The following is a 26,787-nucleotide window of genomic DNA, read 5'->3' on the forward strand; positions in this document are numbered from 1 at the left end:
GTGGAGGCACTACCTTGGTATCGCCACACCAGCTATTTTGCAAACCTTCGTTTCCATTTTCCCCTTCACGACGACACCATCCTCGGTGCAGTTTCTGACCGTGTATTGGGCCGCCATCGTCGCGTTGGGTGGTTGTGCCTGTTACTTAGATTATTTCTTTATTAGTTTAATATTGATGGTAATTATTTATAGTAGGAGTACATAAGGAGTATATAAGGTTAACCACTAAACATTTTTTTAGTTTTCTGTTTTCATTCATTTAAAATTTTTCAAAATGAGAAGAACTCATTTTTCTCTTTCTCTTAACTTTCACTCTTCCTCTTTCATCAAACCATTAACATCTCAACTTGAATAGTTTAAGACATGAGATTTTCTTCATGGTACGGTGAGCGTGGAGAGCAATCAAGTTGTGAATCGAATTAAAAGGTTGTGAATTGCCAATAGTTGCCAATGACGTTATTTTCTTTCTTTCCCTTATTTTTCCTTCGACATTTTCTTTTTCCCTTTCTTACCACTTCTTTCAAACTCATCCAATAGAGTTTGATGAGAGCCTATTTCACAAGATTCTTTCTTAGTGAACATAATTGTTCCATATCAACGAATTGGAAGGAAGAAGAAGATCTGAATTCTTATTATTCTGTGATTCATTGATTTCTCAAAAATGGCGGACATGGTGAATAGATATCCTCGAGTGGTGCTTTTGACAACTAGAGCAATGCCAATCTCCTTCATCAATTCACGAATCTTCAATCTCAAATTTCAAAAATTAACACAAATCAATCAAACCCTTATTTTCTCCACCCTAGAGAAAATCTAGGCAGTAGAGGTCGTGGAGTTACAATGGCATGCTCTCATTGCAACAAGCAAGGCCGCACAGAATATGTGTGCTATAAGAAGCATGGGTACTCCTCCCATTTTCAGCAACGACAGCAACATAACACCACAATCAATCACGTGATTACTGAGGATCATGATGATACCATTGCATTACATTTTAATGAAGAATTATGAACATTATCACTCTAAAATCTGCACTATGGGTCATGTGACTTTCGACTTAAAATATTTTGCAAGCTTTCAAAATATTACTCCAATCAATGTGATATTGCCAAATGGGACGAAAACTGTCAGTACCATAATTGGCATAATTACTTTTTGTAAAAAAAAATTTCTCAAAAATATTTTATACATTCCCTCTTTTGATTTCAAATTGATCTCTATGTCAAAATTAACCTCAAACTTATATTGGCAACGGTTAATCGATGATAAGTGTGGTGAGATACAAGATTAATCCACATCAAAGATGATTAGCATTACTAAGTATAGAGAAGGGTTATATACAATGAGTAGAGAACTAGAATTCTCTCACTTTCTCCCTCCTCCAACAAAGCAAGCTTCATTGGCGGCAACTTTGACTATTACTCATCACATAACACCTTCACACACTGAGCACAACAACATTTGGCATCTTAAATTAGGACACATACCCATGCATAAACTGATTTTAATGAAGAAATATTATCCGTTTTATAGATTGTATTGCTTCAAAACTTCCTTGTAACTCATGTCATTTTGAAAAATAAAAAAAAAATTATCTTTTGATCTTAGTACAACTAAAATAAAAGATTATTTTGACTTTGTTTATATGAATATGTGGGGTCCCATTTCTATCCTTATTAATGAAGGACATAGGTACTTTTTTACTGTGGTGGATGGTAAAAGCAGATTCACCTGAATTTTTTATGAAAACCAAATCTGAGGCATCATAATTGGTTATTAATTTTTTGAATTTTGTCAAAGTACAATTTAAAAAAATAAGTTAAGTGTATAAGGACTGACAATAGGCCAAAATTCATTCTAATATCATTTTTTATATCAACTAGCATTTTATACCAAATTTTTTGTGTAGAAACACCAGAACAAAACGAGATTGTAAAGCGAAAACACCAAAACATTTTAGGTGTTGCTAGAGCACTGTTATTTCGATCAGGAATTCCACATTGTTTTTGGCAATACGTAGTTGCTCGTGCTATTCACCTAATTAATAGGCTGCACAGCACTAAACTGGATAATACTAGTCCTTATAAGCTTTTGTATGGTAACATACCTATCCTTTCATATTTAAGAGTATTTGGTTCTCTTGCATATGTCTCCAGATTAATAAATTCAAGAACAAAATTAGATTCAAGAGCTAGGAAAACAACTTTTTTCGGTTTTAAATTTAGAACAAAGGGTTTTCGTCATATTGATTTAAAATCAAAAGAAATTTTTATATCTAAAAGTATAACCTTCTATGAAACTCACTTTCCATTTTCACATTCCACCAGCACTGACATTCCTGTAGCACCCACTCGTACTCCACAATGTATTGATCTTTCTCAATATGATACACTTGATAAACCGCTATTTTACGGTTTATCTTGTGCTTAATTCAGTAGATTTTACCCCATTATTCTCACACTTATTCATAAAAATCGCATGTTTTACATTTTCCTTCCTAATTTTGTGCTATGATTGAAAACATGCTTCTTTGGTATTAAATTAGATATTTTTAATCCTCTCTTATTACCATTTGATGCTGTGATATGTTTGTTGAGTGTTTTCAGGGTTTATAGGGCAGGGATGGCTTAGAGGATAGAGAGGAAGCATGCAAAAGTGGAAGGAACACAAGAAATTGAAGGAATTGCAAAGCTGTCAAGCCTGACCTCTTCGTATTAAATCGATCATAACTTGAGCTACAGAGGTCCGAATGAGACGGTTCTAGTTGTGTTGAAAAGCTAACTTCCGGGGCTTCGAAATGATATGAAATTTGCCATAGTTGCCTTGCTGTTAGGCGACGCGTACGCGTGGATGACGCGGATACGTGGATACTGCGGCAGACAAGCGACGCGTACGCGTGATAGAGCCACGTGCTGTACGTATCAGAAATCGCTGGGGGTAATTTCTGGGCTATTTTTGGCCCAGTTTCAAGCCCGAAAACACAGATTAGAGGCTGCAGAGTGGAGCAAAATGGGATGCATTCACTCATTCACACTTTCATACACAATTTTAAGTTTTAGATGTAGTTTTCTAGAGAGAGAGACTCTCTCCTATCTCTAGGTTTTAGGATTTTTAGCTTTATTTCTTCTCTAATTCAGATTTTCATGTTGCTTTAATTTAGTTTCTCTTCTATATTCTATTATTCTAGTTCTTTAGTTATCTATTTCCCTTTGTGATTTTCTTATTTTGCTAATTTGGTTTATGAACTCTCATGTTATATTCAATTTCTTATTAATACAATTTGAGGTATTTCATGTTTATTGCTTTTTTCTTTATTTTTTGTTACTGATTTCTTGCAATTGTTAGTTTAGATTTTATTATCTCTTAGTAATTCTCCATGCTTTTATTTTGTACCTTCCAAGTGTTTGATAAAATGCTTGAGAGGATTCTAAATTAGATTTTTATGTTCTTAACTTGGATTAATTATTTAGAGACTCTTGAGTTATCAAAAGTCTTTTGTTGATTGGTAATTGAGACTTGCTAGTTGGCTTAGGCATCACTAAATCTAGTCTTTGATTAGGACTTGTGAACCTAAGTTGATTTTGCTCACTTGACTTTCCTTCATTGTTAGAGGTTAACTAAGTGAAAGCAAAAGGAAATTATCATCACAAAATTGATAATGATAGTTAGGATAGGACTTCTAATTCTCTTTCCTTGTTAGGAGCTTTCTTAGTTAGTGATTTATTTTCTTGCCATTTTACCTTCTTGTTTCTTATTTCAAAAACCCAAAAATATACTTTTACATAACCAATTATAAGAACACTTCCCTGCAATCTAGGATAGGACTTCTAATCCTCTTTCCTTGTTAGGAGCTTTCTTAGTTAGTGATTTATTTTCTTGCCATTTTACCTTCTTGTTTCTTATTTCAAAAACCCAAAAATATACTTTTACATAACCAATTATAAGAACACTTCCCTGCAATACCTTGAGAGACAACCCGAGATTTAAATACTTCGGTTGATTTTTATTGGGTTTGCTTGAGTGACAAACTATTTAAATTTGATTGAGGTTTAATTGTCGGTTTAGAACTATACTTGCAATGCGACTATATTTGTGAAAATCTTTACCGATGAATTTACCACCGTCAACACCATTCACACATCATGTAATCACCCACACATACCACACTCATAGATTCAAATGAACATTTCTCAAGCTCAATGCATTTACCAATTTTCTCACACATCATTGCATCCATTACCATATCACATACTAACAATGCACCTACATCACAAAACTATGACATCACACATGACTGCATCACTAGAAAATTTGAAAGAATCAAGAAACCGCCTACTTATTTGAAGGACTACCATTGTATGATAACCTACGTAGCTCGCTCTAGCAACTTTGCCAACTCTAACTCTTTATATCATATTTCACAACACTTGTCATATGATAAACTAACCCCAAAATATAAGTCCCTTTCTCTAGCCATCACCTCAAATCTAGAACCTAACACTTATGAGGAAGCGGCTGAACATGAATATTGGAGAAAGGAAATACAAGCTGAATTGGCAACTCTAGATCAGAACAAAACTTGGTGTCTCACTAAACTCCCAAAAGGCAAGAAGGGTGTGGATTGCAAATAGATTTTTCGGATAAAATTCAATTTTGATGGCACCATAGATAGGTACAAAACCAGGCTAGTTGCAAAAGGATTCACTCAAGTGTAAGAAGTGGATTATGGTGATAATTTTAGTCCAGTTGTCAAAATGACTAATCTACGAGTAATGTTAGCATTAGCAGCAGCAAAAAAATGACATTTGAAACAGCTGGATGTCAATACTACCTTCCTTAATTGAGATTTGGATAAAGAAGTTTATATCAGGATACCACCCAGTTTAGTTGTGTCACAACTAGGTTTGATTTGTAAATTGTAAAATTCTCTATATGGGCTTAAGTAAGCAAGCAGGCAATGGAACATTAAGCTCACTCAGACTCTTGTTGATGCTGGTTATAAGCAGTTTTTTAATGATCATTCCCTCTTCATCAAGAAACAATCCGAAATCTTCACTACCATCCTAGTATATGTGGATGACTTAGTTTTAACCAGGGATGACATTGGCCAAATCAATTCCATTAAGCAAATTTTGGATGAAAAATCAAAATAAAGGATCTTGGTGATCTCAAGTACTTCTTGGGAATGAAAGTAGCACGCTCTAACTTTGGAATTTACATTTATCAGCAAAAGTACGACATGGACCTTCTCAAGGATTTTTGTTATCTAGATTGCAAGCCTCTCTCCACTCCATTTGATTATATTATGTTGTGGGACATTTGAGCTCATTTTTGAATTGTGCAACTACTTCTCACCTACAGACTACTTTCTATGTACTCCAATGTTTAAAAGGCAGATCTGCAACTGGTCTATTCTTCTTCTCTACTTCTCATCTGCATCTCACTGGATTTACCGATGCTGAGTCGGCTACTTGTGCCGATACCCGTTGCTCTGTTTCGGTTATTGCTTCATGCTTGGGAGCTCTCTTGTTAGCTGGAAGAGTAAGAAGCAAACTACCGTTGCCAAGTCGTTTGCAGAAGCTGAATACAGGTCTTTTACTGTTGTCACTTGTGAAGCTAGTTGGTTATCTTTCTTAATGGATTTCATTGGTTTGTCGCTTTCAAAGTTTACCACTCTAGTGAAAACCAGTCATCCATTCACATTACCAATAATCTCATCTTTCATGAAAGAACTAAACACATTGAAGTGGACCATCATATTGTTCGTGAAAAATATTTGTCTGGTCTCATTCATCTTATGACGGTTCGTTCTAAAGACCAACTTGCTGATTTTCTTACCAAAGCTCTGCCACCGGATTCTTTTCTTTCTAATGTTTCCTAACTAGGATTATTAGATTTAATTTATACAATTCTAGCTTGCGGGAGGGTGTTACATAGATTATTTTTTTATTAGTTTAATATTAATGGTAATTAATTATAGTAGGAGTACATAAGAAGTATATAAGGTTAACTACCAAACATTTTTTTTTAGTTTTCTGTTCTCATTCATCTAAAAGCTTTCAAAATGAGAACTTAATTTTCTCCTTCTCTTAACTTTCACTCTTTCTCTCTCTTCTAGTTCATCAAATCATTAACATCACAGCTTGAATATTTTAGGACATGAGATTTTCTTTATTGTCGTTGTGGACATTGTTGTCTTTCTCAGCCGGTTCTGTTCCCACCACGTACGATCACCAACATTCAGAGCTTGTATTTCGCATTTAGGTAGGCTGGTTCTTGAATCAGAAGTTCCAATTACAGATCTAGCATTATTGTTGTAATTTGAATTTGTGGTAGTTTTGTTGTTGAACCTAATTTGAAATTTGTATAATTGAGAATCAAAATATTTTATTCTGATTATGAAAAAATAATTCTGCGGTTGCATATTTTTTTCTGATACAATTGTTTCTTTTTTTTGCCTGCATCCAGACTGAGTTCCTTGTAAAATTAACAAAAGTGGTATTGTGCCTCTCAAAGATGGTGAAATTTAAAATTTTACATACCTTTTACTTGGTCTCAGATCTAGTATGAGTTGAACAAATACGGCGGTGTTGAAATACAATTGAACAATTTGTTAGGATACAAAAATCTAGGAGGCTAGTTTAATGAGCGATTTTAGTAGAACTTAGTTATTTCCTCTAGTATTTGGAGGCATGATTAGGAAGGAAATCAGTTTGCGTAGTTTTTTTTTTTTTGTCTTCTTTTCATGCAGTGTCCATTTATAATTTTGAATTGTTTGTGTAAAATATTTATTTTTTTTATTTGTCATATAAATCAAAATTTTACCGAGGTGTTATATTAGTGTTATTGCTCAAACAGAAGGAGGGGGAGGAGATGGTAATAAGGCAATGGGAGTAGTGGATGGCGATGAGGGTGAAAATTATAAATGTAGGATATACATAAATAAAAAAATTTATATTTCATTAAAGTTTTTTAGATGTTTAACGTTAGCAGGGACTTAATTAAAAAAATTAAATGGTATAAGAATTTAATTAAAAAAAATATAAAAAATCAATTAAAAATTCGATAAAATTATAGAGACTTGCAGAATAATTAAACTTAAAAAAAATGAATTGGATACTAGTCTTTTAAAAGTTAAGATAATTTAATTCTTCAACTATATTCTTTAGAAAAAAAAATGAATTTGTCTCTGTTAAAAATGTTATGGATTAATTTAAAAATTATTAACAATTAATTGTGTATCATCTAAATAAATAGTGACCAATATGTTTTCTTTTAACTTATCTAAAAACATACATCATAGATCATAATTTAGGGTAGGATAAAGTATATTTTTTGTCCTTAAAGTTTGACAAAAGTTTTAAAAATATCCTTAAGTTTTATTTTGTTTCAATTTTGTCCCAAAAGTTTTCGATTTGCATCAAATATACCTCTGACGGCTAATTTTTCAAAAAATTTAAGATCGATTCAACAACAATTTCATAAGAACAACCTCTCAACACAAGCAAATCAAGCATAATTTTCATGCATTATTGTTATATTGGTCTTAAATTTTTTGAAAATTTAGTCTCCGAAAGTATATTTGATGCAAATCGAAAACTTCTGGGACAAAATTAAAACAAAATAAAACTTAAGAGTATTTTTAAAATTTTTAGCAAACTTCGAGGACAAAAAATATATTTTACCCTTTAGGGTATTATTCTAAAACTAAAGTAAAACTACTAGACGTGGACAAAGATAATTGGATTCAAATGCACTATGCCTGCGGTGAAAGCGTCCCTCATTTTGAATAGACTTAAAATTATGAGTTATATATATATATTATATATAACAAATTAGTTCTTAATAATTTTTTTGAGAAAATGATTCCCGATATTTTAGAATATCAAATAAACTAATTTGTGATCAACTAAGAAAGTTAAATCAACTTCGATTTTTTTTTTCTAAAAAAGAAATAATTGAGTCTTTAATTTTCTAAATAAGGAATATAACTGAGAGGTTAAATAATTCTCTAAAATTTTAATATACAAGTTAGGAGACTAATTTGTCTATTTGTTTTATCTAACACTAATTTATCTAATATTCTAAAAAGTCGAAAACTAATTTGTCAATTTTCTTTTACTAAAAACTAGTTTATTTAACAAAAAATTATCAAACAAAACTTAGAATATATATATTTTTTTATTACGAGAGACCATTTCGAAAAGAAAAAAAATGAAATTTATTTATAATTTCTTCTAAGTTTTAAGAAAACAATCTTGGTACGTAACCAACAATTTTGCTAATTTTTTTTATTACGAGAAAATTATGAATATTTTTATGCTTAATTTTGTCAAAAAAACGCTTTTATAATTTCTTCTAATTTTGAGAAAATACGAATTATTTTATGCTTAATTTTATCACGTGGCATTATTGCAGCGTTTTATCAGCCACGGCGTACAACGTAAACGCCGAGAGTACGGAATCGCTGGGATTCTTTGGCAACTGGCAAGTTGGTTTCACGTATAAAATTAGTCATTTAATTATTTTAATTAAATGTAGGCAATTAAAGTCGACGTTACCGTTGTAGAATTGATATTCAATTGTTTTTGTTTCGTCCTCCCATTTCTTCCATCGTCTCATCTGTTATGGATGCATTAAATCACACAATTAATTAAGTTTCTAATACCATGACTAAACGAAGGACAGAAATAAGGTCCCATAATATTCAATTTCATAGTATATGTAAGGGGAAAATAGAAGTGTACCTTGGTTCTTCCCAAAGCTAGTGTTATAATACATTGTAGTATATGAAAAATTGCCAGGACAAAAATGAATATATGGAGCTGGTGAATTCCATATGCAGAAACAAAAGCAACCTTTCCCTGGAAGATAAAGAGAAATAATTATTATTATTATTATTATTATTATTATTATTATTATTATTATTTAAACATCCTTATAAGTTCTACTAACATAACACATGACAAATTTTAAATTATTGACTAATAAAACATTTCTCTACAAATTATATAATTAGTTTTGACTTTTTTTAATAAAAGAAAAGTTTCATAATTCATTTTTATTGGTAATTTTATTATTAATTATTTCCGGCCGGCGATAATTCATGGGCATTAACCCAATAAATAACATTAATAAGAAAGAAAACATTAGGACGGGGACTTTTTTTTTTATTAATTGATCGAAGTATATAGTTTTGTTCTATAATATTTTAAAAATTCTTTAAAATTATTTAAAATATTTAATTCCATTTAATTTTACTCTCAAGATTTAGAATAATTTTTGCCAAAGAGCTAAACTTCAAATGGCATAATTTCCCATCCTCACTTAAAAATTTAGAATTTAAATCTCACCCTTAACTTATAAAAAAAAAAAATTTAGATTAATTTTTCAAACATTACCCTTCTGATTTTCATTATCATCATCATCAACCTCTTTTACTCTTTTAATTTCTTACCCTTCTTCTTCTTGGGCAAAAATTAGAATCAAAAGATTGAAGAATGAAATTGTTAAAGGTGTTGAAACTTGCCTTTTCTGCACACTTATCGTATCCCTTTGTAGCAAGAACACGGCGAGGTATGTGGCCTAAATACTCTAAGAGTTTTCGACGATTACCATCATCACCATCATCATCATCAGAATCTTCGTAACCAGATTTACTTTTCTTTGGGACGGCACATGGATGCCACGTTGAAGCAACATTCTTTGATATGCATATTCTAGAAATTGGATTTTGGAACACCGTGAGGAGTAGAGATATGAATCCCAACAAGATAAGCTCTGAAACAGAACATAGTAACTTATTAGAAAATTTTGCTTCTTTTTTTTTATAGAATTTAACATTGGAGGTGAAGTTGAAAAAAGAAAATAAAAAAATACAAGTACCTCCTTTAACCTTCTCTAATGCTTCATAAAGAGCAGTTTTGTTATTTCTTTTGAGCCACTGCAGACAATTAACGAGTAAAGTACAAATTCACAATATGATAAATTCATTATGATTATATATATATAGTTAGAACCATATCAATTTTTAACATTTACGAAATGGAAATTTTGACAAATTGAGACCTGTCCAAAGCTCATTTAATTACCTTTCCAATAGCATGAATAATATGTTCTATGATGATTGAAATAGCAAGCAAAACAAAGCACACAATTGCAACAGCCCAGGTTGGCGTTTCCTCCAACGTTCGCTCTTTTTCTCCACCAGCCATATTTATATAATATTTTTGTTGTAAATTTTTATGAAACTTAAAAGAGAGAAAAGAATTGCAAGCAGAAGTTCAGAAGATTGGATAGATACATAGATGGATATATATAAGAAGGAACTCAAGGAAGGACATCTAACGGAACACTAGAGCTTAAAGAAATTAAATATATAAAGTTGGTTTGGATATTATTACTGATACAAACATATAGATAATGAAAATAGAAAGTGTTCCACGGTAGCAATAGAAAAAAAATTTGTTTTTATTTTATGGAAGATAGCATTCAAATTCAATGTAAAATTAAACAAGTTGGAATATCGTCGTATTCATGACGGTGAAATTTTCAGAGAGAGATAGATATTAAAGGAAAGAAAGAAGGTAACGCACATCAGATATTAGAGAAAGCAAGATTATATTCATTTTATTTGACAAGTTGAGAGCAATATGTTTTTGTCTGGTCAATGGAAGGAAGGAGGAAATAAACACAAGAGTGAGTGACGGGCAAAGTTTGGTACCCATGACAAGTGGACTTCTTTTTAAGTCAACAATTAATGCATTTCTTTTTCCTTGGCCGGTAGTAGAAGATAATAACGGGAGTTGAATTTTTCGCAATGGGAGCCACTTCTATAAGAACATCTTTTTACATCTTTTTATAAAGACATAGTATCTTCATCAATTAACACTTGACATGTGACAATGATTAAACTCAAATGTGGTTAATTTTTTATGGGTTTTTTTTGTTATAAAAATTTTTTGTATCTGAATCAATTAGTGATACAGTTTTACTATACATATAAATTTTTTTTTGGCAAAGAAGTAAAAACAAATTAACCCTAACTAAATAAGTTTTTTTTGTCTTATTTCTTTTTTTTTTTTTAGTTGAATGAATGTAGATTCATATTCTTTCAAATAATTTTATAGTATTATGTATTTTTTCTTTTTTTTTGTTTGATTTTTTTTTGTTTTTATTCTTGTTAAGAGAGTAAAATAAGAAGAAACTTGAGAAGGTAAAACAAAAAGAAAAAAATGAATAAAAAAAAAGAAGAATGATGATGATGAAGATGATGAAAAATAAGAAGAAGAAGAAGCAGAAGATGAGGAGAAAAAAGAGAAAGAGTTTTGGATTATACAGAACTTATCAGTACAAATACATAAAAAATTCTTAACAATATACATAAATATTTTAGTTTTATACCAAAATTTGCTACAAATACACAAAATTATATTCTTTAATAATGCTGTATTTTTTTCTTCTTCTTCTTCTTTTTTTAAATTTCTTTCTTTCTTTTAGTTAAATGAATGTAGGTTCATCCTCTTTCAGGTAATTTTGCAGCATTATGTATTTTTCTTCTTTGGCAACTGGCAAGTTGGTTTCACGTATAAAATTAGTCATTTAATTATTTTAATTAAATGTAGGCAATTAAAGTCGACGTTACCGTTGTAGAATTGATATTCAATTGTTTTTGTTTCGTCCTCCCATTTCTTCCATCGTCTCATCTGTTATGGATGCATTAAATCTCACAATTAATTAAGTTTCTAATACCATGACTAAACGAAGGACAGAAATAAGGTCCCATAATATTCAATTTCATAGTATATGTAAGGGGAAAATAGAAGTGTACCTTGGTTCTTCCCAAAGCTAGTGTTATAATACATTGTAGTATATGAAAAATTGCCAGGACAAAAATGAATATATGGAGCTGGTGAATTCCATATGCAGAAACAAAAGCAACCTTTCCCTGGAAGATAAAGAGAAATAATTATTATTATTATTATTATTATTATTATTATTATTATTATTATTATTATTTAAACATCCTTATAAGTTCTACTAACATAACACATGACAAATTTTAAATTATTGACTAATAAAACATTTCTCTACAAATTATATAATTAGTTTTGACTTTTTTTAATAAAAGAAAAGTTTCATAATTCATTTTTATTGGTAATTTTATTATTAATTATTTCCGGCCGGCGATAATTCATGGGCATTAACCCAATAAATAACATTAATAAGAAAGAAAACATTAGGACGGGGACTTTTTTTTTATTAATTGATCGAAGTATATAGTTTTGTTCTATAATATTTTAAAAATTCTTTAAAATTATTTAAAATATTTAATTCCATTTAATTTTACTCTCAAGATTTAGAATAATTTTTGTCAAAGAGCTAAACTTCAAATGGCATAATTTCCCATCCTCACTTAAAAATTTAGAATTTAAATCTCACCCTTAACTTATAAAAAAAAAAAATTAGATTAATTTTTCAAACATTACCCTTCTGATTTTCATTATCATCATCATCAACCTCTTTTACTCTTTTAATTTCTTACCCTTCTTCTTCTTGGGCAAAAATTAGAATCAAAAGATTGAAGAGTGAAATTGTTAAAGGTGTTGAAACTTTCCTTTTCTGCACACTTGTCGTATCCCTTTGTAGCAAGAACACGGCGAGGTATGTGGCCTAAATACTCTAAGGATGTGTGTGGTTCAAAGATTAAATTTTATTACCAAGTAATCTTATTCCTAGGCATTATATTCCTAGGAATGTGATTACTTGGAATATATGATTCCCATATTTGGTTGTAAAATTTAATATATTGAAATATTATGTAATAATCCTAGGAATGACTAAATTTTTGTTTGGTTGAGTTTAAATATCTTGGTCATATTATGTAATATGTCAAAATTACCCTTAATCATTCAAATTAAAATATTAATGACTAAAAATTAAATATTTTTTAAATTTACTAAAATACCCCTAATAACAAATATCTTAGTTAAAATTATTATTAATTCTAAATTTTTTTAAATTTATTAAAATACCCCTAATAACAAATATGTTTAGTTAAAATTATTATTGATTTTAATTTTTTTAAATTTACTAAAATACCCCTAATAACAAATATGTTTAATTAAATTATTATTGACTCTAAATTTTTTACTAAAATACCCCTAATAACAAATATGTTTAGTTACAATTATTATTGACTCTAAATTTTTTTAAATTTACTAAAATACCCCTAATATCAAATATCTTTAGTTAAATTATTATTGATTCTAAATTTTTTTAAATTTACTAAAATATTCCTAATAACAAATATCTTTAGTTAAATTATTATCGACTCTAAATTTTATCTCTACTAATAAATTTACTATAATACCCTTAATAACAAATGTTTAATTAAAATCAATATTATCATAATTAAATTAGTGACTATGACAATGTAAAAGGAGCAGTGTTCATCTCATATGATCCTCAACTAACTGAATGGCGGCATCTCTATTCTCCTAGCATTGTAATTACTTCCAAAGATGCAAAATCTATGATCAATTATATACAAAGCAACAAAATTCCAAAATCCACCATCAATTGTCAACAAACATTTCTTGGAATCAAGCCATCACCAGTTGCTACACATTCTAGTTCAAGAGGAACTTTAACTAATTTTCCATGGATCTTAAAACCTGATATAATGGCATCAGGAACTAGGGTTTTAGCTACTTATATTCCTCACAAAACAACAGCAACAATTGGCACAAATGTCTTCCTATCAAGTCACTATAATATTCAATAAAAATTCAAAAATAGTAATATTTAAAGCAATTTCTTCAAAAATGGCAAAAGTTCCCCCGGTTGAAGTTGGAACACCATGTCGATCAGACTATTGTCCCTTAGAATGCTAAGGCCAGCCTTCATTCTATCATCACCGCTCAAACCAGGAACATCTCTCAACAGTTCCATTAGCTTCATTCTGCGCTCAGCTCCTTCTTTCTCATGCTTAAAACAAGAAACCATATCAACTAAAACGGCTGTGTGTTCTTGATAAGCACCTTTCATATCTCTCATTGATTCTACTACTATGTCAATCACTTCCTCACTTTTGCTCCCTCTTTTTCTTTTATTCCTTTCTATATATGAAGCACTAGGAGCAGCAGAAGAACTAGGAGCAGCAGAAGCACCGGGAGCAACAGGAATACCAGGAGTTGGAGGCTCCTAAAAATTGAAAGCAACACCAGCAGGAACATCAGAAGATTATTCAATATTGATAGAAATGAAGAACAAGTAGCCTAACTGATTATACATGCTCTACACTTGTATATACAAGCATTATCTCTGCCTTGGCCAGCAAGACTAACAACATTAACTAACTAAACAGAACCTAATAGAATATTAACTACCCTGATTCTCATTCTGTTTGCATAATTACATTCATATCCTTTTTTTCTTTGTTATTATACTCCACAGAAATGAAGATCAGTATTTCTATCTAACTGCTCAACATGATGGGAATAGTTAAGGCTAGTCACAAGCACAGATTAAAGTAAATGAACTAATGAAGAATCACTCCAAAATCCAAGAAAATACACAGCAGTAGGATCAACAATAAGTGAATTTATGTACATGAATTAGAGTCAATTTCTTACGTACTTGAGAATCAGCTTCATATTCCATTTCGGTTTCTTCCAAATTTACTTGGGTGTTTTCATTCACTTGCCGATCACTCAAGGTTGCTTCGCGCTCAGCCTCCATTGTAGCAACTGCTTGAGTTACATTTTCTGCATTGCCTCCTTGAGCCCTATCTCTACCAAATGCTATTCCCAACTCCTCAAAATGTGGAAATGGTTTATTATAGAGGCCATTAGCATTAGGATGTGACTGAAATTAAAAGAAAATAAATAAGCAATTAATATTAAAAAACTTAAGATAAATAAACTTGTATTAAGAAAGTTATTTAGAATTTACACTCTTCCATTCATTGAAAATTTGTCGCTCCACCACAATCATTTTATCTTTGTCATTCCAACCAAATCCATTCCCAGCTGTGCCCATCATCTCAACTATTGCAAAATATTGTCTTTTTAGCAATTTCACCCTTGATTCAATGTGTGGATTAGCCTAAACATAGCAAAATAATTTAAAATTATTACTACTCAGATTAAATTCAATAAACTGAATTTTAATACAATGATACCACAATTCATCCAAGCATAACTAAATATAGTGAATGTATGGAGCAGTAATAATCATTTAGTTTTCGCATACAGGATCTGAAATAATCATAAAATAGTCTACCATGACTTAAAGTCTTAAACTTTTCTCTTTCCTTTGGTTTTTTTTTTTGACAGTTTAATCAAACTCTTCTAACCACTTACTGATAACGAGGTAGAGAATACAGTCTGGCCTGGTTGCTTGGTTCACCATTCAAATTTTCAAGAAGAAAAAAATTAACAAGAGAACTGGAAATATACTCTTAATTAAATAACAAGGAAATTTTTATTTTATTTATTTTATCTATTTTAATCTGTTCCAAGTAAAAAATATAAAATACTGAAGCACCAACATGATTAGCTCAAATGAAATGTAATTAATTTTCATTAAATAGTTTTAAATTCAAGCCTTGTCTATGAACAAATTTTCTGTTGAAGGACTTAGTTCAATAGTTCCAGTTGAAAATGCCATTTTTTTTTGTCACGGTTTTGGGCTGGACTACAACCCAACCCAGAGAACAGATCAATGAGAGCACAGTAGTAAAACATCCCAATATAGAAGCATAAATATTTTGTAAGCTATACAATTATAACACAAATATAGAATTGTAAACAAAGAAAACAAGTATTATGTAAAAAAATTGTACCTTAAGATCACATCCAGGGATTTTTTCATGCAGCATTTTTTCCAAATGTTTTCCATAACCGGATTTAAACGTGCCATTGTCACACTTCCAAGAAGTAGTTGCAAGCTCCACCAAACACTCAACTAATTTTGCATCTTCGTGTGGCGTCCATTGACGCTTAGTTTGCTTTAAATTAGGTCGAGTATTCTCTTCCATTTTCTATAGACTAATAAGCAGAAAATAATACAAGACAATTTTTCATCATCTTGAAACAAGAAATCACACAAGCAAGAAATCATATATAATATATATTATGAAGAATGTTAGGAGTCAATATAGAAAGTTAGATAGTATTGAAAATACATGGAAAGAAAAATTGAATGAATGCATGCTTATTTGCTTTTTTTGGTTCATTATCATACGTACTTCACTTGCTGTTGCTGCATTGTTGCATAGTCATTTTACTTCCTCAATTCAAATCAAATTTTTTTACTCCCAAAGTTACTCAATCACTTCTAGTAGCTTATTCATTCTGGCCCTATGGGTGTGTGTTGGTGATATATAAATGAGTTTAATTGAAAGTGGACTAGAGCTAGTTGTATAAAGATAAAGTTTCTACCCCTGCCCTTCTTTTATTTGTTCCTGCTTTCTCTTTTTCTCTTCTAAATAGATGAAGGATGAATCACAATATTAGTCAAACAGCATAAAAATTTAACACAAGGGTTTAAAGCAAAGAAAGCTCCTCCACATCCTGCTCTGTTCTATGAACAAGCTATGAGAATACAAAGTAAAGGGACTAGCGTGTTTACTCCACAGTCCTTATGAATCCTTATGCCACAAGAATCAAACCCAAAATTTTATAATACAGACTCAAAAACCTTGATAGCAGATTTGATTTCCCAACCCCTGAGTCCCCAATCAGAACAGCTTTGAATAGATAATCACACTCCTCATCAAATGCATCAGCCATATATCTATCTTGTTAATTAGCCTCTCTACCTGCTTTCACTTTCACCCTTCTATCTATCTATCTATCTATGTATATGCCTTTATTGAAAATTCTAAAGGAACAAACCTAGTAACTAGTGAGGAGTTGAAAATAAAACCAAACCAAAAATAAGAATTGTTGGATATGAAAGGAGAAAGCTACAGGGTACAAGGTCATGATCACACTTATGTAATGTTATAATTAATTAAGATTACGAAACTAGGAGGGGCCAAGACACAATCCTTTCTTTGGATGGTATTATTATTATTATTATTATTATTATTATTATTATTATTATTATTTACTCTCACAGTTACACTTGAATGATTACTAGTCCTTGATAAGAGGTTATATAATTATTATTTGTTTTTAACATGTTAGCTTGTAACTACTACTTTTTCAGTCTTTCTCTGGAGCAATTCATGCTCCTCCACATCCTACTCTATTCTATGAACAAGCTATGAGAATACAAAGCAAAGGGACTAGCGTGTTTACTCTACAGTCTTTATGAATCCTTGTGCCACAAGAATCAAACCCAAAATTTCATAATGCAGACCAAAAAATAATAACAATTCTAAGTTACAGCATATGATTGAAAACAGAATCAACAGAGAAAAAAATAAACACAACTCTATTTTATAACCTCAGCATTCAACCTTTGATTCAATCCACCATAGTCTTTGTCTTATATATACATTGATCAAAAGGTTAAAAAAAGCCTTTTCCAATTTCAAAAAAGAATTGCTTTCATTTTTCAAAGGACTTTGAGTGTTGTAGTAATCATCAAAGAACCTCTTGTTATGCTTCCTTAATGACATTGCATTTCAAAGAACCATATATTTTATTCAGTATCACAAACCAATCAGCAATAAAATTAACAGCAATGAATCAACTATTTGACAAAATATTTTAAACCTAGCACAAACCTTCATGCCAATAAATTATAGCACAAACATAGTTCAGGAAAAATAAATAAATAACAAATAAAAGATCCTTACCTGAAGAAGAAGATTTTGTGCTTGAAAAAGATGAACAAGGTTGCAGAAGACAAATTAAACTCTCTTTGATGGCTATTGCTGAGCCGCGAGGAGGGAGAGAAGCGAAGGAGACAACACGAACAAGAAGCACCACTCGAGACGATGAACACGGACAGGAAGCACGAATAGGAACCGTGAGCTGTGATGATGACACGAACGCGAACGATTTTCTTCTAGAATAAGGAGCGCAGTGGTCGTGCAAATCGAAATCGGCGGCGAGGCGGCGCCGACGCCGGTGGAACCTCCGTGAATTTGAAGAAAAGCCTCGCTAGGGATTGGTTTTCATGGAGGAGGGGTCTCTGCTAGGGTTTCGTTTTGTTTGAAATGAATTGAAAAAAATCTGAAGAGAAGGGTTGGAGTGAAATTAACAAGGGTGTTTTTGGTCTTTTTACTTTATTATTAACATTCCATTCCCATTGGAATTAGAGATACCTAGGGAGGATATGGGAATGAAATGGGTGGGATTTTGATTCCAGGGAATAAAATATACCCAGGAATAATTTTTTAACTCTTGAACCAAACATGGGAATAAAATATTCCCATCTCAACATTCCTGGGAATACACTTGTATTCCCTCCAACCACACACACCCTAAGAGTTTTCGACGATTACCATCATCACCATCATCATCATCAGAATCTTCGTAACCAGATTTACTTTTCTTTGGGACGGCACATGGATGCCACGTTGAAGCAACATTCTTTGATATGCATATTCTAGAAATTGGATTTTGGAACACCGTGAGGAGTAGAGATATGAATCCCAACAAGATAAGCTCTGAAACAGAACATAGTAACTTATTAGAAAATTTTGCTTCTTTTTTTTTATAGAATTTAACATTGGAGGTGAAGTTGAAAAAAGAAAATAAAAAAATACAAGTACCTCCTTTAACCTTCTCTAATGCTTCATAAAGAGCAGTTTTGTTATTTCTTTTGAGCCACTGCAGACAATTAACGAGTAAAGTACAAATTCACAATATGATAAATTCATTATGATTATATATATATAGTTAGAACCATATCAATTTTTAACATTTACGAAATGGAAATTTTGACAAATTGAGACCTGTCCAAAGCTCATTTAATTACCTTTCCAATAGCATGAATAATATGTTCTATGATGATTGAAATAGCAAGCAAAACAAAGCACACAATTGCAACAGCCCAGGTTGGCGTTTCCTCCAACGTTCGCTCTTTTTCTCCACCAGCCATATTTATATAATATTTTTGTTGTAAATTTTTATGAAACTTAAAAGAGAGAAAAGAATTGCAAGCAGAGGTTCAGAAGATTGGATAGATACATAGATGGATATATATAAGAAGGAACTCAAGGAAGGACATCTAACGGAACACTAGAGCTTAAAGAAATTAAATATATAAAGTTGGTTTGGATATTATTACTGATACAAACATATAGATAATGAAAATAGAAAGTGTTCCACGGTAGCGATAGGAAAAAAATTTGTTTTTATTTTATGGAAGATAGCATTCAAATTCAATGTAAAATTAAACAAGTTGGAATATCGTCGTATTCATGACGGTGAAATTTTCAGAGAGAGATAGATATTAAAGGAAAGAAAGAAGGTAACGCACATCAGATATTAGAGAAAGCAAGATTATATTCATTTTATTTGACAAGTTGAGAGCAATATGTTTTTGTCTGGTCAATGGAAGGAAGGAGGAAATAAACACAAGAGTGAGCGACGGGCGAAGTTCCGTACCCATGACAAGTGGACTTCTTTTTAAGTCAACAATTAATGCATTTCTTTTTCCCTGGCCGGTAGTAGAAGATAATAACGGGAGTTGAATTTTCCGCAATGGGAGCCACTTCTATAAAACTGCGAAGAACATCTTTTTACATCTTTTTATAAAGACATAGTATCTTCACCAATTAACACTTGACATGTGACAATGATTAAACTCAAATGTGGTTAATTTTTTATGGGTTTTTTTTGTTATAAAAATTTTTTGTATCTGAATCAATTAGTGATACAGTTTTACTATACATATAAATTTTTTTTTGGCAAAGAAGTAAAAACAAATTAACCCTAACTAAATAAGTTTTTTTTTGTCTTATTTCTTTCTTTTTTTTAGTTGAATGAATGTAGATTCATACTCTTTCAAATAATTTTATAGTATTATGTATTTTTTCTTTTTTTTTGTTTGATTTTTTTTTTGTTTTTATTCTTGTTAAGAGAGTAAAATAAGAAGAAACTTGAGAAGGTAAAACAAAAAGAAAAAAATGAATAAAAAAAAAGAAGAATGATGATGATGAAGATGATGAAAAATAAGAAGAAGAAGAAGCAGAAGATGAGGAGGAAAAAGAGAAAGAGTTTTGGATTATGCAGAACTTATCAGTACAAATACATAAAAAATTCTTAACAATACACATAAATATTTTAGTTTTATACCAAAATTTGCTACAAATACACAAAATTATATTCTTTAATAATGCTGTATTTTTTTTTCTTCTTCTTCTTTTTTTAAATTTCTTTCTTTCTTTTAGTTGAATGAATGTAGGTTCATCCTCTTTCAGGTAATTTTGCAGCATTATGTATTTTTCTTCTTTTTTGTTTGATATTTTTTTTGTTTTTATTCTTGTTAAAAGAGTAAAATAAGAAGAAACTTGAGAAGGTAAAACAAAAAAGAAAATATGAATAAGAAAAGAAGAAGAAGGAGAAGAAGGAGAAGAAGGAGAAGAAGAAGAAGAAAAAGAAAAAGAAGGAGAAGGAGGAGGAGGAGGAGGAGGAGGAGGAGGAGGAGGAGGAGGAGGAGGAGGAGGAGGAGGAGGAGAAGAAGAAGGGGGAAGAAGAAGAGTTTTGAATTATGCAGAACTTATTAGTACAAATACACTAAAATTTTGTAACAATACACAAAAATGTCTTGGTTTTACACCGAAATTTACTACAAATTAAGGTTCTAAAAATCGGATCGGACCGGCCAATTCGACCGGGTTAAACGGGATCCAGTCATTTGGCCGGTCCAGTTGACTCCCAAAATCGCTTGGCAAAAAACCGATTATAAAACTAGTCGAATCGACGGTTAACTGGTGAACCAGTTGAATCGGCCAGATTTTTTAAAGGCCCGGTTCTCCCCCTTCAGCATCAAAACACTATCGTTTTGATGAAGGAAAAAAAATAAAAAAAAACCCACCTCCCAAACAGCATGACACCCTACCCCTTTCTCTTCTCTCTCACTCTCACATTCACCAAAATGAATGCCTAATTTCACCCAACTAACCTTATCAAAACAAACACCGCTGCCACCATCAGTCTCCAGTAGCCGCCACTCTTCTCTTTCTCACTGTCTTTGTGCTCGTTGCGAAGCCCCATCAGCCACCGTCACCCCTAGTCGCCGCGACTCTTTTCTTCCTCAATGTCTCTGTGCTCGTTGCGAAGCCCTACCAACCACCTTCACCCCTAGCCACCGCCACTCTTCTTTTAACACCCTCACTATCAGAATGTCACGCTTCTGGCTGCGCCACTCTAATAGCTCGGATATTACGACGACTCTAAATATATTTAATACTAAGATAGGAGCCTGGCTAAAACTTAAAACCGTATAACTTTTCAAAAGAATTTTTGTTGAAAACATAAATACATAGTCATAAACCATATACCACACTTAACAAGAATATGTATATATATATATATATATATATAACATTAACTTACAAACATTACATAATACAAATCCTATCCCTCTTACAAAATGTGTAAAGATAAAGGTGAGGGAAAAATATAATATCTAAAACAATGCAATACATCATATAAACAAAAATGAATTAAACTCTTCGTGATTTCTTTGCCAATATCCAAAAAAGGAAACACTTGTAGGGGACTGAGAACATCGTTCTAGCTGGTTCTCACTATAGGGTTACAGAATTACTATAATAAAATACGTAAAATAAAACTGTTTTCAGAGTACAGTGATCGTTGTTCGCCTTATGTATCTTTTAAAAAACTAAAGGTTTACATTCAAAAATCCAAAACCTTTTATTTCAAAATATTATAAGTTTTTCTTAACAGTATGAATGACCAAGCTGTTCCAAACATAGGTTCATTAAGTCTATACTGAACCAGTTTGATTTTTCATCCTTTACTAAACCAATAACTCAAGCCAATCACGGCCTCTGGCCCATCACATAATCAATTACGGCCTCAGGTCCAAACAACTCAATCAACATCCAATTCACCACAATCCAACCAATTTTAGTTACAGAAACAACTAGAGAGGTTCAAACACAAACAAAGCAGTTACATCAAGTATGGCTATTAGTAGTTAAACATAATTATTCACATAGGCAAACCAATTACAATATGCACACCCAAACAATGTCACACAGATGCATATGATGAATGTGATACGCGGAAATCTGTATCTCTACAAATTTCCTTCGGCAAGTATACCGAATTTGTCGTCAAGTTAAAACTCACAGTAAAGTGAGGTCGAATCCCTTAGGGATTGATTGGTTGAGCAACTTTAATAAGAGGAATGTTCTAGTTGAACTAAACAGATTTGAATTGAGATTGCAGAAAATTAAACAGCGGGAAATGTAAGTAGCAAGAAATGTAAAAGACGGAAAGGTAAATAGCTGAATGTAAATTAAGGAAAGTAAATTGTAGAAAGTAAATTGCAGGAAATTAAATGGGAATGAGGGTGATGAACATTAAAGTAAACAGAATATAGAGAATAGGAAGATAAGAATGGGGAAGCTCATTGGGTTCAGGAGATATTGCATTCTTCGGATCAAGTTCATTCTCATATCTTCCTCAATCCATGCAACTCATTGATCTCTTGGCAATCTTAGGTGATTGAATCCTAATTCCTTGGCAATTCAATCTCTCTAGGCTTGAAAAAATGCCCAATTCCTTGATATAATTGCTCATGGGAAGAGATGAAGTGCGATCACTAATTATACCACATGTTTTTCTAGATCAAAGTATCAGGAGGATTGTATGTCACTATATCTGTCCAACCCCAAATCTAGTCCAACATGAGAAAGACTTTCTAGCATGATTTTCTCATTCCTCTTCCAAGGTTCCAAGGAAATCCAAGTATGAATAATTTCTCTTCCGAGACAATTGCTCAATTGGATGAACATCGAAAGCTTTCAAGCAAATCAAAGAGAATGAAAAGAAGAAGAATAATAAGAACTATGATTGATCCATTGAATTACAACAGAGCTCCCTCCCCGAATAAAGTGGGGTTTAGTTGATCATGGCTCTGGAAAATGGAAATTGAAATGTAAAGTGCATCTTGAAAACAAACTAATTACAAAGAATAGTAAATTGAGTGTTTACAATCTTGGATCCCCTCCTGGTTCCAATCTCTCTTTTTAGTTCAAAACTACTCCTATATATACTACTTCTCTGATCCTTAGTTGAGTCTGTAAGTATCTGGATGTAGGTCCTTGGCTTTGGTTGAAGCAGTTAACAAACTCATTGGGCTTTGCTCAGCTTGCTGGAGGAGTTTAAGTTAGACAGTAGTCACGTTAGTTAGGCCGTTAGTTTGAGTAACGTTAAGTGTAAATTCCTAGCTTGAAGACGTTAGTGACACCAACGTGGTCACTAACATCCCAAAACCCCTTAAATCCACGTTACTACTGGCGTTAGTGGCACTAACGTGGCCACTAACGCCACACCTTTGCCGGAGCCCACATTAATGGCCACGTTAGTGGCATTAACGTGGCTACTAACGTGGCCTTCCTTGCCTTTGCTTTTAACCCATCGAGGACGTTAGTGGCATTAACGTCACCATTAACATCACAAGCTGCCCCTCTTCCACGTTAATGGCCCACGTTAGTGGCATTAACGTGGCCACTAATGTGGCTCTTTCTTCCCTTGAGCTCCTCTTTGATCACGTTATTGGCACCAACGTTGCCACTAACGTCCTCCTCCTTGCCTTGCTCCATGTTAGTGCCCACGAGTGCACAAATTCCCACACTTCATACAACTGAACCAGCAAGTGCACTGGGTCGTCCAAGTAATACCTGAGCGAGTCAGGGTCAATTCCACAAGGATTGTGGTTTGAAGCAAGCTATGATTATTGACGTGGCAGAAATTGGCGAGTTAAGAAAATATTATAAGAGATACGTTGCAAGTACAGTTCTTAACCAACAAAAATCCGCTTATCAATTTAGAAAGGTTGTCACAAAATTAGAATTAAAATACTGGGAGTATGAATCCCAGGTCATCTCCCAACGAGTTGCAGAAAGATGTGCTATTTTATTAATTAGGTATTTTTCAAAAGGGTTTGAGTTTGGTAGACAGGAAATTAAATCAGAGAATTTATGTAATTTAAATAAAAACCTTGACCGGGAGTAGATTAGTCGGAAGGCCTATCCTTGTTGGAGTTCTCCCAAGATCAATTGATAATTGAAGGTTGTCTGCTCAGTTATCCCTTACCGGATAAAGGAAAGTTAAGCAAGTTGGAAGTCGGTTTCTACTCACAAGTTCTAATCCTCTCCCTTGGGAAGGACTAGTGTCAGTGACTAGATGGCGACCCAATGCTAAACCCAATTATAATTTTACTCTTGAGCATTCTAACTCAAGGTCCTCATTTCAACCAACTCCCAATCAAGTTATGGAACTACTCGCTCATTATGAATGTAAAATTCACGAAACAAGAAAGGGAAATAATGTAAGACATGATGAATAGTAATAAAAAGGATCAATTAAAAATAAAAATAGTTCTTGTATTAATAAATTTTAAAAATAATCCAACAGTAACTCTGAATAAATTAAGGATATGAAAGAGTAAGTGACAAGTAAGGAAACAACCTAAAATGATGAAGTCTTGACAGAGGTAATAACTCTTCTCAATATCCCAATCCAAAAAGCAGTAAAATCAAAATCCTAAGAACTATGAACGTGTAGAGAGAAAACCTAGAGGAGGAGTAAAATCATATCTAAAACTAAAATTATGTGGAATGAATGTTGTCCTCTGGTCTCTGCATGTTCCTTGGCTCTAATATGCTTTTTTGGGCCGAAAACTGGGTCAAAATAAGGCCCAAAATTGCCCTCAGCAAATTCTGCAGATGCTGCAGATCGCGCACGTCACGCGATCGCGTCATCCACGCGTTCGCATCATCCAGCATTTTGCCTTGCCACGCGTGCGCGTCGTCCACGCATTCGCGTCACTTGTGCAGTTTACAATCCATGCGTTCGCATCAGGCACGCGAGCGCATCACTGCAATTTCCTTTATTTCACGCGGTCGCGTGAGCCATGCGTCCGCGTCACTTCTCGCTGGTCATTTCCTTGATTTCTTGTGTTCCTTCCATTTTTGCAAGCCTCCTCTCCAATTTCCAAGTCATTCATGCCCTATAAAGCCTGAAACACTTAACACACGAATCATGGCATCGAATGGAATAAAGGAGTCTCTAGGAAGCTTATTTTCAACCATGGAGTAATTTTGGGAAGGAGTTGTAAATACATGCTAATTTAATGAATAAGTGGGTAAATATTTGATAAAACCACACAATTAAACACAATATAAACCATAAAATAATGGTTTATCAATTATCTTGCAGGTCTTAGTCAGGCGGATAGAAGAGTTGTTCGATTTGTGAGATCTGAACTAGGTTTAAGGAGATGGTTAAGGATTGGAGATGCTTTGTCCTTCTGGATTAACTCTAGTCTTACTGTTTTCTTCAATTATGAATGATTTCTTTTATGGCAGGCTGTATGTGATTGACGCTGGGTTGAGCAGCCGCCAATACTCCTCCGGATCTGAACCCTAGGGTTAGTGCGGATCCAGTCTAATTGAAGGTGAAGCTCCTGCAGTTCATTCTCTTTGATGATCCTACTCAAAATACCACAGACAAGGTCGAATCTTCCGGATCAGAGGATGCTACACCTTTGGTTCTAGCCTCTACCACAAAGACCCTAATCTCCTCGTACTTCGGCTGAACTGCTGTCTCGAGAAGTCCCCAACGAAGTCGTGGATTAGCCGTCTAAGAGATGTATAATCAAGCTGGTGGTTCATCATTGTCCGATGAAAGACTCACTCTGAACCCATGTAGAACGTGATAACCTTATGCCAATTCAATGCATTCATATTGATGAAGAACGAAGATACATCTTAGAATAGAGAATCAAACACAAATTGAGAAAGAACAGTAGTACTTTTATTAATCTATAAAACTCAGCAGGGCTCCTCTCCTCAACCTAGGAGGTTTAGAAACTCATACTGATAGAGAATATAATGTGAAAAATGAAATATGGCTGATCTCTCTTAATGAGAGGTGTAAAAGTTCTTTAAATACTAAGCGAATGACTAAGGATTACATAAGAAAAGGTAAAACAGTCTTTTAATGCTAAAATCTACTTCTGGGGCCCACTTGGTGAGTTTTTGGACTGAGCTTTGATGAAATCCACGTGCTATGAGGCCTCTAGGGCGTTGAACACTGGCTAGGGGGTCCTCTTTGGGCGTTTGGACGCTGGTCTCTTCTCCTTGGGCGCTGGACGCCTAGAAGGGGGCAGGAGGCTGGCGTTGGACGCCAGTTTTGGACTATTATATATTGCTAGAATGCTCTATAAGTCATATTTCCATTGCCATTAAGAACTTTTCATTTGGACTTTTGTAGCTCTAGAAAAGCTCTTCCGAGTGCAGGGAGGTCAGATTCGGACAGTATCTGCAGTGCTTTCTCTGTCTCTGAATCAGACTTCTGCTAACTTTTGCTCCAGCTCCTCAATTTCAGCAAGAAAATACCTGAAATTGTACAAAACCCCACAAACTCAAAGTAGAATCCGAAAATTTGAATTTTGCACTAAAACATATGAAAATATAATAAAAACTAAACAAAACAGGCTAAAAACTATATGAAAATGATGCGAAAAAACGTATTAAATATCCGCTCATCACAACACCAAACTTAAACTGTTACTTGTCCCCAAGAAACTAAGAAATATAGTAGGATAAAAAGAAGAGTAAGA

At 32.7% G+C, this 26,787-nt stretch overlaps 3 protein-coding genes across 4 annotated transcripts in view; all 3 read right to left on the reverse strand.

Annotated features, from left to right (window-relative positions):
* LOC107607623 (MLO-like protein 6) overlaps positions 1-10,649 on the reverse strand; it is a 30,778-nt gene extending 20,129 nt beyond the window's left edge. For both annotated transcript variants that reach the window (XM_088493921.1, XM_088493920.1), the window contains exons 1-5: positions 10,092-10,649; positions 9,886-9,943; positions 9,530-9,780; positions 8,748-8,864; positions 8,562-8,622 (exon numbers count right to left, since the gene is read on the reverse strand). In XM_088493921.1, the coding sequence (XP_088350047.1) occupies positions 8,562-8,622; positions 8,748-8,864; positions 9,530-9,780; positions 9,886-9,943; positions 10,092-10,214 (610 nt within the window). In that variant the 5' untranslated portion in view covers positions 10,215-10,649. The remainder of the gene's footprint in view (positions 1-8,561; positions 8,623-8,747; positions 8,865-9,529; positions 9,781-9,885; positions 9,944-10,091) is intronic.
* A 3,157-nt stretch (positions 10,650-13,806) lies between these two features.
* On the reverse strand, positions 13,807-16,042 carry LOC107607624 (uncharacterized). Its single transcript, XM_088493922.1, has 4 exons — positions 15,848-16,042; positions 14,956-15,108; positions 14,641-14,868; positions 13,807-14,205 (listed from the first exon to the last, which is right to left on the reverse strand). Exons 1-4 carry the CDS (start codon positions 16,040-16,042, stop codon positions 13,807-13,809), a joined length of 975 nt encoding a protein of 324 aa, XP_088350048.1.
* Positions 16,043-17,884: 1,842 nt separating this feature from the next.
* LOC148554051 (MLO-like protein 2) lies at positions 17,885-19,111 on the reverse strand. Its single transcript, XM_088494957.1, has 4 exons — positions 18,940-19,111; positions 18,734-18,791; positions 18,464-18,628; positions 17,885-18,093 (listed from the first exon to the last, which is right to left on the reverse strand). Exons 1-4 carry the CDS (start codon positions 19,060-19,062, stop codon positions 17,885-17,887), a joined length of 555 nt encoding a protein of 184 aa, XP_088351083.1. The 5' UTR covers positions 19,063-19,111.
* Between the last annotated feature and the right edge of the window lie 7,676 nt (positions 19,112-26,787).

This window comes from Arachis ipaensis, chromosome B7 (genome assembly GCF_059453495.1).
Source record: "Arachis ipaensis isolate K30076 ecotype BB chromosome B7, ASM5945349v1, whole genome shotgun sequence".
Taxonomy (NCBI): Eukaryota; Viridiplantae; Streptophyta; class Magnoliopsida; order Fabales; family Fabaceae; genus Arachis; species Arachis ipaensis.

Coding starts and splice junctions, on each gene's coding strand:
- LOC148554051 (XM_088494957.1), bottom strand. CDS start 19,062: ATGGCTGGTGGAGAAAAAGAGCGAACGTTGGAGGAAACGCCAACCTGG. Junction 18,629..18,733: donor ATTAGAGAAGGTTAAAGGAG/GTACTTGTATTT, acceptor GTTCTGTTTCAG/AGCTTATCTTGTTGGGATTC. Junction 18,094..18,463: donor TGATGATGATGGTGATGATG/GTAATCGTCGAA, acceptor AAATTCACGGAG/GTTCCACCGGCGTCGGCGCC.
- LOC107607624 (XM_088493922.1), bottom strand. CDS start 16,042: ATGGAAGAGAATACTCGACCTAATTTAAAGCAAACTAAGCGTCAATGG. Junction 15,109..15,847: donor TCCCTGGATGTGATCTTAAG/GTACAATTTTTT, acceptor TGCTATGTTTAG/GCTAATCCACACATTGAATC. Junction 14,206..14,640: donor AATATGAAGCTGATTCTCAA/GTACGTAAGAAA, acceptor TTCAATTTTTAG/GAGCCTCCAACTCCTGGTAT.